The sequence below is a fragment of the Bos mutus genome, chromosome 2 (assembly GCF_027580195.1).
Source record: "Bos mutus isolate GX-2022 chromosome 2, NWIPB_WYAK_1.1, whole genome shotgun sequence".
Lineage (NCBI taxonomy): Eukaryota > Metazoa > Chordata > Mammalia > Artiodactyla > Bovidae > Bos > Bos mutus.
Genome location: NC_091618.1, coordinates 4,317,042 through 4,330,040, shown reverse-complemented (window position 1 = coordinate 4,330,040; position 12,999 = coordinate 4,317,042). Strand labels below are relative to the sequence as shown.

At 37.5% G+C, this 12,999-nt stretch overlaps 1 protein-coding gene across 14 annotated transcripts in view; it reads left to right on the top strand.

The window, feature by feature from the left end:
• EIF4G3 (eukaryotic translation initiation factor 4 gamma 3) overlaps window positions 1-12,999 on the top strand; it is a 353,762-nt gene that overhangs the window by 285,635 nt on the left and 55,128 nt on the right. For 13 of the 14 annotated variants that reach the window (XM_070382560.1, XM_070382520.1, XM_070382510.1 and 10 more), the window contains one exon: window positions 2,643-2,840. In XM_070382560.1, the coding sequence (XP_070238661.1) occupies window positions 2,643-2,840 (198 nt within the window). Of the gene's footprint in view, window positions 1-2,642; window positions 2,882-12,999 lie in introns of all 14 variants that reach the window. The other variant, XM_070382616.1, reaches the window with a different exon arrangement.

Sequence of the window (12,999 nt, the reverse complement as noted above, 5' to 3'; positions counted from 1 at the left end):
GTGTACACACATGTTTGTGCACTCAGGCATATCTGACTCTGCGACCCCATGAACTGTAGTCCGCCAGGCTCCTTTATCCATGGAATTTTCCAGGCAACCATACTGGAGTAGGTTGCTCTTTCCTACTCCAAGGGGTAAAACCTGCATCTCTTGCACCTCCTGCACTGGCAGGCGGATTCTTCGCCTGTGTGCCACCTGGAAACTCCCTGTAGTGTTGCCTTTTCCAGAGTCTCATATAAATATGGAGTCATTCTGAGTAAAGCTTCTTTTACTCAGTGAATATATTTGATACTCATCCATCATATTGCATGTATGAGATGGCTGGATGGCATCACTGACTCGATGGACATGAGTCTGAGTGAACTCCGGGAGTTGGTGATGGACAGGGAGGCCTGGCATGCTGCGATTCATGGGGTCGCAAAGAGTCGGACACGACTGAGCGACTGAACTGAACTTTCATTCCTGGATCCATTCACAAGATAAACACTTTCCAGGTTTTAGTAATTATGAATAAAATTACTGTGAACATTCACATAGAGGACTTGTATGAGCAAATACGTTTTTGTTTCTTTGGGGTAAATTCCTAGCTTTTGGATCAACATAGGTTTAACTTTATTAGAGTATCTTCACCAGCACATATAATTTTCTGTTCTGTAAATTTTAACCATCCTAATGGATGTGTGGTAACATCTCAGTGCAGTTTCAGTTTGCATTTCCCAAAAGACCAGTGTGTTGAATAAGGACATTTTTTCATGCGTTTATTTGCCATTTGTGTGTCTTCTTTAGTACAGTTTTCTTTATATCTTTTGGCCTGTTTCGTTGGTTGGTATGCTGTCTTACTGAATTTTGAGAGCGTTTTTTTTAAATTATTATTCTGTATATAAATCCTTTGTCAAATGTATATTTTTATAAAAGGTTTTCCCCCAATCTGTGGTTTTTTTCATTTTCTTAATAGTATCTTTTGCCAAGCATAAGTTTTTAACTTTGATGATGCTCAATTTATTGATTTTTTTCATTCCCACATTGTGCTTTTGCTGTCTCACTTAAAATATCTGTACATATAAGAATACAAAATTTTTGTCCTGCTCTGTTCTAGAAGTTTCTAATTTTGGATTTTACATTTTGGTTTGTGATCCTGTTTTAGTTAATTTTTGTGTTATGTGTAAGGCATGAATCAAGATTTCTTTTTTTTTTTTGCTTATGGATATCCAGTTGTTCCAGCATCATTTGTTGAAAAGACTTACCCTTTGTCCACTGAATTTTCGTTGCACCTTTGTTGAAAATCAGTTCTTCATATATGTGTGAATATATTTTCTACACTTCTCATTCTGTTCTCGTGAATTATGTGTCTGTTCTCTGGCCAGTACCACTATCTGTGCATAGTAGCTTCATATGGTAAGTGTTGAAATTAGGTTATATGTCTTCCAATTTTTGTTATTTTTTGAAATTGTTAAGCTGTTCTAGTTTTTGTTTTTCCATTTCAACTGAAGAATCAGCTTCTTGATTTCTACTCTTCCCCCTCCAAAAAACACCTTATTAGGTATTTTATTTTGTTTGTGTTAAATCTGTAGATCTCTTTGGGTAAAACTGGCAACTTAACAATAATGAGTTTTATAATACAAGAACGTGATATAGATCTCTATTTTGGTGTTTCTCGATTTCTTTGATCAGTCACTTAAACATTTCATCACACAACTCCTATGGACATTTTGATAGATTCTTATCTAAGTACTTCATGGTTTTGGTACTGTTATAGATTGTGCTTTTTAAAAATGTAATTTTTAGTTGTTTATTGCTAATACATAAAAATAAAATTGATTTTTGTATATTGACTTGTGTTCTGCAAACCTGCTAGACCCACTTAGTGTCTACGTTTATAGGTTTCTTATGATTTTTCTGCGAAGACAGTCATTTGTGAAAAGGGAATTTTATCTCTTCCTTTAGATCTGTATGGGTTGTAGCTCTTTTCCTTTGCATTATTCCACTGAATAGGACCTCCAGTAAGGTTTTGAATAGGAATGGTGAGCACACATGTTCTTGTCTTGTTCTCACTGTTAGGGGGAAACACTTATTCTTTCACCACTGAGTAGGGTTATCAATGGCCTTTTTCTCGTTGAGGAAGTTTTCTATTTCTAACTTGATGAAGCTTTCTATAACATTATTACAGTAACTTCTGCCTAGTGTTTTATTTGATAATTTATATTATACCATTTGTAGATGAACTTCTATTTTAGGACATTTAAGTTATTTGCTCTAAAAGGTTACTGATTGAAGTTATGATGGCTAAAATCCCTTTTAACCTATCCTTAAATATAAATAAATTTATGAAAGTAAAATTGCTGGTTTAAGACTTTGAGTACACATTGTCAAATTGCCCTTGGAAATGTGCCAAATTAGAGTCCCACCAGTGGAGTGTGAATATACCTAGTTCCTTGAATTCTCATCAGTAGTGGAAAAAAAATAGGCGGTATAAATTTTTAATATATGATAAAATAGATTTAATTATTTCTGTGACTCATTCACAATCTTTGTTAATAATTTAGGAAATTGCACTTATAAATTACAAATAAAATATTAGTCCTTATAGAAAGCATCATATTGTCACAGATAATATAATGGTTTCTTTTTTGTGGTCCTTCTAGGAACTTTTTAGAAAAGTTCGAAGTATCTTAAATAAATTGACACCACAGATGTTCAACCAACTGATGAAGCAAGTGTCAGGACTTACTGTTGACACAGAGGAGCGGCTGAAAGGAGTCATTGACCTGGTCTTTGAGAAGGCTATTGACGAACCCAGTTTCTCTGTGGCTTACGCAAACATGTGTCGATGTCTAGTAACGGTAAGAAGAGAGGAAGGAGTAAAACCAGAAATCTCCAAGAGGTATATTCTCCCCTCACTACATATTCTTCCCAGAAGTGTTAATGGGGCAGAGTAAAGGGGAGAATATATTTTTAGTACATATAATATTCTCATTGTATAAAAATAGCCTTGCTTTTTTATAATGTATTTTAACCTCTGAAGGGGATATGGAGGTAAGACTGAAATAGGCATGTTGTGGTCCCATGCAGTGTGGGGAAGATTAAAGAAGATTAAAATTTGTAATGTGAAATTTTTGTCATGGGCCACCAGTTTTTCCTGGTGTATCATCTTATAGAAATAAAGCAAATGCTTACATTTACATTTAGGTTCAGAATTGGAAGGCATGCTGATTCTAAGTCTAGCCTTTGTAAAAGTGCTAGCATAGTTGTGGTCATAAAGGTTTCAAAACTGATGATACTCTCTTAGATACTATTAGATTTCTTTCTCTTTACATTGTCCACAGCCTGTCAAATCTAGGGCGAGAAAGAATGGGAGACCAAAGAGCTTCTGGTTAGTGTTCATTATCCTCTATTCTGCAGTCATAAAACTGCCATGTATCATCTGTGTTTTCTCTGCCTGTTACCAAGGTACCTGTATCAGAAATGTGTGTCCTTTAACATTTGGGTCTTTTCTTAATTATCACACCTTATTGTCATTGTGCCTATGAAAATGCAAAATTCTATCATTTTATACCAGTGTTTTTGAGTACCTGTGTTAAAAGTAGGTAAGTCTGTTGGGACTTAGGAAAAAGCTCATCTTCTGTCTTCAAGGGACTAAAAATCCATATTGGAGAAAAATAGCATTAGCAAGAAAAAAAAACACTCATAAGGTATTTTGTGATGTTGTAGTGTCTTGGTGTCTGATGGAGCCTGAAATTTCAAGTTGAAAGAAAAGGAAATCACCATATTCCTGGGAAATGACAAACTTTTATGAAGCGGGTAGAATTAGTTCAGCCTGAATGGAGAGGGGTGGCGAGTACAAATTCAGGGAAGGAGGAATGTACTCCGCAGGCTCAGGCCTCAGGCAACAAGCATGGCATAAAGGCTCCAACCACTGACTTTGGAGTCTCATAGTGCTATGAGACTATGACAGTTTTAACTTTAAATTCCAACTCTGCCATTTGCTGACTTTGTAACCTCAGAATAGTACATAACTTCTTTAAGCGTCTTTTTTTTTTTAATCCATAAAATCAGATTAGTTTATATAATTTAAGGTTATTATATTGATAAAGTTAATTGGAGTGAGATTGTGTTTGTAAAGTCTAGCTCAGTTTTAGCCTGTCACAGCTCTAAGTGATTCAGAACTAAATTGGTGGTGGTGAAGATTGTGGAGATCTTAAAATATTAGGTATAGAATGAGGATGATTGTAATATTTAGCACTACTAGTGATGCTGGGAAAGATTGAAGGCAAAAGGATAAGAGGGCGACCGAGACTGAGGTGGTTAGATAGCATCACCAGCTCGGTGGACGTGGATTTGAGCAAACTCTGGGAGACAGTGGAGGACACAGGAGCCTGGCTTGTCTGCAGTCCATGGGGTCACAAAGAGTCGGATGCGACTTAGTGACTGAACAACAACAGGTTGTAGTATGGGTAGATGATTTACGTATGTCATTTTAACACTTACTATAAGCCTTAAAGATCAGTATTATTAGCCCCACTTTATTAAATAAGAAGTTGAGGCTTAAAAAAGGATTAATAACTTGCTCATAGTCACATAACTAGTAAGTGGCAGTGCTGGAACTCAAATCTAGGATTACTTAACTCAGTGACTTGCAATATTGCCTTCTAACGCGCCATATTCACCTGAAAGTGAACTGATCCTCAGCTCATGTGTTCTGTTCCATTGTGACATCCATGAAACCCTGCAGTCAGAAATTAGAACTAGGACTAGATCCCAAATCTTCTGGCTCATAACTTTATACTTTTTACCAGTTTTTTATTGAATCAGTGAAGGGTTGTGAATTTTTTGTTGTTGCTATTTTGTGTCTTTAACACCAAAAAACATTTTGTATTGGTGTATAGCTGATTAACAATGTTGTGATAGTTTCAGGTGAACCGTGACGGGACTCAGCCACACAATTATTTTAATAGAAGAATCCTTTAGATGAAAATGACCCTTAAAGGCCTGGCCATAACACAGGTTAGCTTGGAATAGGAAGAATTCACAGATAAGCCAGCTACTTATGGGTCTTTTGGTGTGACATACCCTTTTATAACAAGAGTTTTTAAACTTTATTGGATTTTTTTAAATTATAAAATAACAATCTATTGGAATAATTCAAACAGAATAGGGAAATACACAGAAAAGGTTAGTATTCTTCCCTCTGAAGCCCCAGTCAGTTAAGTTTCCTTTCCTTCCAAGCCAATCACTTCCAATTGCAAGTGATACGGTTGCATTGTTCCATAATTTTCTTTATATTTATAAAATCGTATCAAAATATACACATATGTGTAAAGAAGATGTTTTAATTTTTTTGTTCAGTTGAATGATGTCATCATTTTGCATTTTGCTTTCTATCTCCACTTAGTGTGTTTTAGGCATCCCCATAGGTCATTGCAGATAGATTTTACTCACACCTTTTAATAGCTTCACATATCCCATTACACATACACATACAACTTTTTTTCATTCTCTTCTGCCCCTCCCCACCCCATGTTGTTTCTGGTTTTTCGTTTTGGAGGGTTTTTTGCAACCAGAAGCAGTGCTGCAATAAACAACGAAGTACATTTATTCTTACACACTGGAGCTTTTACTTCTTTAGCATAGGTTTCCCCCAAAGTTATATACCAAAGGATATTTATTTTTAAACTTTTTTATTGAAGTATAACATAAATACAAATAGTTTGGAAAAGGAAAATTGCTCGTTTATAGTTTTTGTTAAATTCAGTTCAGTTCAGTTCAGTCACTCAGGCATGTCTGACTCTTTGCAACCCCATGGACTGCAGCACGCCTGTCCATCACCAACTCCTGGAGCCTACCCAAACCCATGTCCATCGAGTCGGTGATGCCATCCATCTCATCCTCCCTCGTCCCCTTCTCCTCCTGCCCTCAATCTTTCCCGGCATTAGGGTCTTTTCAAGTGAGTCAGCTCTTCGCATCAGGTGGCCAAAATATTGGAGTTTCAGCTTCAACATCAGTCCTTCCAATGAATATTCAGTCCTGAATATTCATCATCCTAAAGCTGATCTCCTTTAGGATGGACTGGTTGGATCTCCTTGCAGTCCAAGGGACTTTCAAGAGTCTTCTCCAACACCACGGTTCAAAAGCACCAATTCTTCAGTGCTCAGCTTTCTTTATAGTCCAACTCTCACATCCATACATGACTACTGGAAAAACCATAGCCTTGACTAGACGGACCTTTGTTGACAAAGTAATGTCTCTGCTTTTTAATATGTTGTCTAGGTTGGTCATAACTTTCCTTCCCAGGAGTAAGCGTGTTTTAATTTCATGGCTTCAGTCACCATCTGCAGTGATTTTGGAGCCCCCCAAAATAAAGTCAGCCACTGTTTCCCCATCTCTTTGCCATGCAGTGATGGGACCAGATGCCATGATCTTAGTTTTCTGAGTGTTGAGCTTTAAGCCAACTTTTTCACTCTCCTCTTTCACTTTTATCAGGATGCTCTTTAGTTCTTCACTTTCTGCCATAAGTGTGGTGTCATCTGCATATCTGAGATTATTGATATTTCTCCTGGAAATCTTGATTCCAGCTTGTGCTTCATCCAGCCCAGCATTTCTCATAATGTACTCTGCATATAAGTTAAATATAAATTAATGATTTAAATACTCTCATAATGTTTAATTTTAAGCTACCGCATTAGTGTATAGTTCATTGTATATCAGCAAAGTGAACATACCTAACTCTCTGGTCAATAAATGTAATTGTACCTTTCTTCCTTAAAGATGACCACTGTCCCAACTTCTGACATCATAGCTAACCTACTTCTGAGGTTTGTTTTATTTAACAGTGATTTGTTTTACTTAAAGTTGGCAGTGTGACTTCATAAATTTCTAATACAAACCAAATACAAAAATCAAACAGCCATAAAAATAATGAAAACCTAAATATGAAAACCTAATCTCTTAGTAGAAAAATAAGGCTATCTTCATGAACTTTGGGGGAAAATTTCTTCAGCAAGATGCAAAATAAATATAAAGGAGGAAAATACCAAGTATGACTGTTAAAATGTATAACCCTTGGTGCAGCAAATGGTGCTATAAATAAAAGAAAAAGGTAAAGCCACAGCCTGGGAGAATATATCTGAAATGCATATAGCTGCCAAAATGTTAGAATCCAGAGTTGAAGGGGAAAAAAGCAAATCAGTAAGGAAAAAAAAAAAAGCCTAATATAAAAAATGGACAATTCATAGAAATGAAATCCATTGGCTCATAAACTTAAAAGATACTCAGTGTTATTCATTATTAGTGACAAGAAATGACAAGACACAGTTCTGTGCAAGTCACATCCATGAGATTGAGGGCAAAAAGCAAAGATGAGCATAATCACTTTGGAGAGTAATTAGACAACAGTGGTGAAGATGTTCATATGCTATTACCCAATAATTTCACTTCTCGGAGTATATCCCAGAGAAATTCCCATTTGTGCAAAAGGAATCATATATTAGAATGTTTATCTATGTATTGATTTTAATAGTGAACAACAGGAAGCAACCATAATAAGCCTAAAGAAGACAGAAGAATATACCACAATGTATTTTGAAAAATAATTAGGCACACAAGGAAACAAGATGGCACGAATGAGAACCAACAGCAAGCAAACGCCCTGCGTTGGGCTCCAGGTTCCGGTTTATCAGGCACAGGTGCTAAACGAACATGCATGCATTCAAGGTGATAGATTCGACAATTTCAGTAGAGAAAGTATAAAAAGGACTGAACAGAATTTCCAAAACTGAATATTAAAATTAAGAAGACAATAAAAGGGTTTAAGGGCAGATGAGACACAGCTGAAGAAAAGAATTATGAACTAGAAGTGTATAGAATCCAGATTGAAGCAGAGACCCCCAAAAAGAAAATTAACGAGAGGTTAAAAGATGATAAAAATCAAAAGATTTCCTACAAACCCCAAGCATGATTTTTTTAAAAAAGGCTGAAAGAAAGCTAGTAAAGCTAATTACAGGAAGAAAATGATATTAAAAAGAAACAATAATTTGTCTGCAAGTTTCTTAGGAGCAAAAGTCACCATATACAAAAGAAAATGTTGGCAAATCAAACTACATTAAAATTAGCATTTTTCATGAAAAGGTGTCAGATCAGATCAGTCGCTCAGTCGTGTCCGACTCTTTGCGACCCCATGAATCGCAGCACGCCAGGCCTCCCTATCCATCACCAACTCCCGGAGTTCACTCAGACTCACGTCCATCGAGTCAGTGATGCCATCCAGCCATCTCATCCTCTGTCATCCCCTTCTCCTCTGCCCCCAATCCCTCCCAGCATCAGCATCTTTTCCAATGAGTCAACTCTTTGCATGAGGTGGCCAAAGTACTGGAGTTTCAGCTTTAGCATCATTCCTTCCAAAGAAATCCCAGGGCTGATCTCCTTCAGAATGGACTGGTTGGATCTCCTTGCAGTCCAAGGGACTCTCAAGAGTCTTCTCCAACACCACAGTTCAAAAGCATCAATTCTTCGGCGCTCAGCCTTCTTCACAGTCCAACTCTCACATCCATACATGACCGGAGGAAAAACCATAGCCTTGACTAGACGGACCTTTGTTGGCAAAGTAATGTCTCTGCTTTTGAATATGCTATCTAGGTTGGTCATAACTTTCCTTCCAAGGACTAAGCGTCTTTTAATTTCATGGCTGCAGTCACCATCTGCAGTGATTTTGGAGCCCAGAAAAATAAAGTCTGACACTGTTTCCACTGTTTCCCCATCTATTTCCCATGAAGTGATGGGACCAGATGCCATGATCTTCGTTTTCTGAATGTTGAGCTTTAATTAAACTTTTTCACTCTCCTCTTTCACTTTCTTCAAGAGGCTTTTTAGTTTCTCTTCACTTTCTGCTTCACTTTCTGCCATATCTCAGGTTATTGATATTTCATCAAGCAATCTGATTGATGGATATTTCTTCCAGTCCAGTGTCTGCAATCTCAGGTTATTGATATTCCAATCTTGATTCCAGTGTTTCTTCCAGTCCAGCGTTTCTCATGATGTACTCTGCATATAAGTTAAATAAACAGGGTGACAATATACACCCTTGACGAACTCCTTTTCCTATTTGGAACCAGTCTGTTGTTCCATGTCCAGTTCTAACTGTTGCTTCCTGACCTGCATACAAATTTCTCAAGAGGCAGGTCAGGTGGTCTGGTATTCCCATCTCTTTCAGAATTTTCCACAGTTTATTGTGATCCACACAGTCAAAGGCTTTGGCATAATCAATAAAGCAGAAACAGATGTTTTTCTGGAACTCTCTTGCTTTTTCCATGATCCAGCGGTTGTTGGCAATTTGATCTCTGGTTCCTCTGCCTTTTCTAAAACCAGCTTGAACCTCAGGAAGTTCATGGTTCACATATTGCTGAAGCCTGGCTTGGAGAATTTTGAGCATTACTTTACTAGCGTGTGAGATAAGTGCAATTGTGTGGTAGTTTGAGCATTCTTTGGCATTGCCTTTCTTTGGGATTGGAATGAAAACTGACATTTTCCAGTCCTGTGGCCACTGCTGAGTTTTCCAAATTTGCTGGCATATTGAGTGCAGCACCTTCATAGCATCATCTTTCAGGATTTGAAATAGCTCAACTGGAATTCTGTCACCTCCACTAGCTTTGTTCATAGTGATGCTTTCTAAGGCCCACTTGACTTCACATTCCAGGATGTCTGGCTCTAGGTCAGTGATCACACCATCATGATTATCTGGGTCATGAAGATCTTTTTGTACAGTTCTTCTGTGTATTCTTGCTGTCTCTTCTTAATATCTTCTGCTTCTGTTAGGTCCATACTATTTCTGTCCTTTATCGAGCCCATCTTTGCATGAAATATTCCTTTGGTATCTCTGATTTTCTTGAAGAGATCTCTAGTCTTTCCCATTCTGTTGTTTTCCTCTATTTCTTTGCATTGATCGCTGAAGAAGGCTTTCTTATCTCTTCTTGCTATTCTTTGGAACTCTGCATTCAGATGTTTATGTCTTTCCTTTTCTCCTTTGCTTTTCGGTTCTCTTCTTTTCACAGCTATTTGTAAGGCCTCCCCAGACAGCCACCATTAAGTAAAAATGCAAGCCACGTGTTAGGAGAAGATAATTGCAGCATAAAAATCCAGTAAAGGACATCCCAATTGAGAAAGTAGCACTGACACGTATACACCATGTGTAAAACAGCTGACACAGGGAGCACAGCCTGATGACCCGGGGGGTGAGGAGGCGGGTGGGCAGAGGGAGGCGCATGAAGGAGGGTATATATACACATACAATTATGACTGATTTGTGTTCTACGCAGAAACCAACTCAAGGTCATACAACAGTTTTCCTCCAATTAAAAAAGTATTGAAAAAACTAACATTAATAAGAAAATAGCTTAAATTTTAAATAGACAACAGACTTAAATATTTCACCAAAGAGGTTATCCAAATGACCAATAAATATGAAAAAAATTATTCAATTAGATAAAACCATGCAATAATACCAGATTGCTAAATTTACCAGATGTTTGCAAATAGGTGAAGCAACCAGAACTGTCAAACAGGGCCAGTAGGAATATAAATTGTAACAGTCACTTTAGAAAAGAGTTTAGCATCATCTACAAAATTTGGAGGTTTTTTTTTTTTTTTTTTCCGCTATAACCAGCATTTCCATTCTTAAGAATATATGCAACAGATAAACATACATTTCTGATGGGCCAGGAAGCGTATGAAAATGTTTGTCAGTATTCATAATGAATAAAAACTTGAAACTGCCCATAAGCCGTAAAATGGAAGAATTGTTGCACGCTCACACTAGGACAGTCAAACTGAACCATAGCCGAGTGCCTGTGGCTGTAACAGGAAAAAGCTCTAGGAGAAGAAGCCAGACCCGAAAGAATATATGCCATATTGTCTGTTTATTTAAAGTTCAAAAACAAATATGGATGTGGGAATGCATATATGGATGGTGAAACAAAAGCAAGAAAGTGGTTATTATAAAAATACAGGATAATGGGATTAACTGTGAAGGCTGGAAAGTGGTCGTGCTTTGAAAGCATTTATGTGAAGCTCTGGGAGGATTCAGTGTTCTTAAAGCTAAACTTTGAAAAGAAGAACAACAAGCAATAGAGTGAAAAAATTTTTTAAATGCTCAGGGCCCTTAACTTGAATATTTAGTTTCTTAAAAATGAAAGATGAAGGTACATATGGCAAGATACTAAGTTTTAGCAAACTTGAGTGATGAATACTTGAATGTGTGCTCTTTTATTTTATACTTTATAAAGGAAGAAGTGGAGTTAAGCTGATTATTTTCAGATGGCATGTCCATGAGCAGTGTTATCCAAAATTGAAATGACAGTATATGTTTCACTAAGTCCAGCTTAAGCAGATTTTTTTTGCTCTAAGTTTTGGTTTCCTATTTTAATGCTTCTTGTGAAATCAGACAAGAAGGATCTGCTCTGTGCAGCGTTTTCCAGTCCTTGACCACAAGTGCTGCTTGTTTTGTGTGTTTTTTTTTTTTTTTTAACATAATTGTTAGAATGAGAGAAAATGAAGAGTGAATTAAAAATAAGATATTACCCACGGCAGGTATTCTTTTTCTATCCATTATATTCATTAATTTATTTCAGTAGTTTCACTTTCAGTATCTGTATGTTTTACTGAGACACATCTGCAGGTCAAATTGTAAGATCTTTGGCCTGGTTCATAGTCCTAAGGATGTATAGACCCATGCCATTTTCATGGATTATCATGAATTTGAAGTATTGGAATCTAGTTATAATTGTCTACACAGTCATGTTTCTAAATAGTAGTAATAAAGAGTAGTGGGAATCATAGCAGTATTTTGGGAGGATGTGTTACATCTAACTCATTTAATCCTCACAACCATTTTATTATTCCTATTTTAAAACATTTTGTGGAAGTTGGAAAATTGCCTAAATAGGGATTTTATACATATGGAGGTTTCCAATGTTAAATGATAGAACCTTAGTTCGAACAAGAGCCGGTGAAAGTGTTAGTCACTCAGTCGTGTCTTGACTCTTTGAAACCCCATGGATGGTAGTCCGCCACGCTTCTCTGTCCATGGAGTTTCCCAAGCAGGAATACTGAAGTGGGTTGCCATTTCCTCCTCCAGAGAATCTTCCCCACCCAGGGATCAAAACCAGCTTGCCTGCATTGCAGGCGGATTCTTTACCATCTGAGCTACCAGGGAAGAATTGGACTGAGTGCCAAAGAATTGATGCTTTCGAAGTGTGGTGCTGGAGAAGACTCTTGAGAGTCCCTTGAAGAACAAGGAGATCAAACCAGTCAATCCTAAAGGAAATCAAGCCTGAATATTGGAAGGACTGATGCTGAAGCTCCAATATTTTGATCACCTGATGTGAAGAGCCAAATCATTAGAAAAGGCCCTGATGCTGGGAAAGATTGAAGGCAGTGACAGAGGATGAGATGGTTGGATGGCATCCATGACTCAATGGACATGAGTTTGAGCAAACTCTGGCAGATGGTGAAGGACAGGGAGGCCTGGTGTGCTGCAGTCCATGGGATCACAAAGAGTTAGACACAACTTAGCTACTGAACAACAAGCTCAAACAGAGACTTAGATCTCTGATTTTAAAGTCTGACGGTTGGGTTTTTTTGACCTCGGGCAATAAATGGAGACATTTTTGGTTATGACTACTAGCATGTTAGTGCCTAAAGGCCCAGAATGCTCCTGAACATCCTACAGTACACAAGACAGCCACCTACAACAAAGGGTTGTCCAACCCAAAACATCCTTAGTGTCAAGGATGAGAAACTTGGTCTAGATTGTTGAGATTTTAAGATTTAAGAGAATACTTATTGTCGTTCAGAACAGGGTTGTTTTGTTTTTGTTTTGTTGACCATCTGCACAGCTTGTTGAGGTCTCAGTTCCCTGACTAGGGATTGAACCCCACCCTCAGCAGTGAAAGTGTGGAGTCCTAACCACTGGACTGGGAGGGAATTCCCCCAGAGCAGTTTTTAAACCTTTTT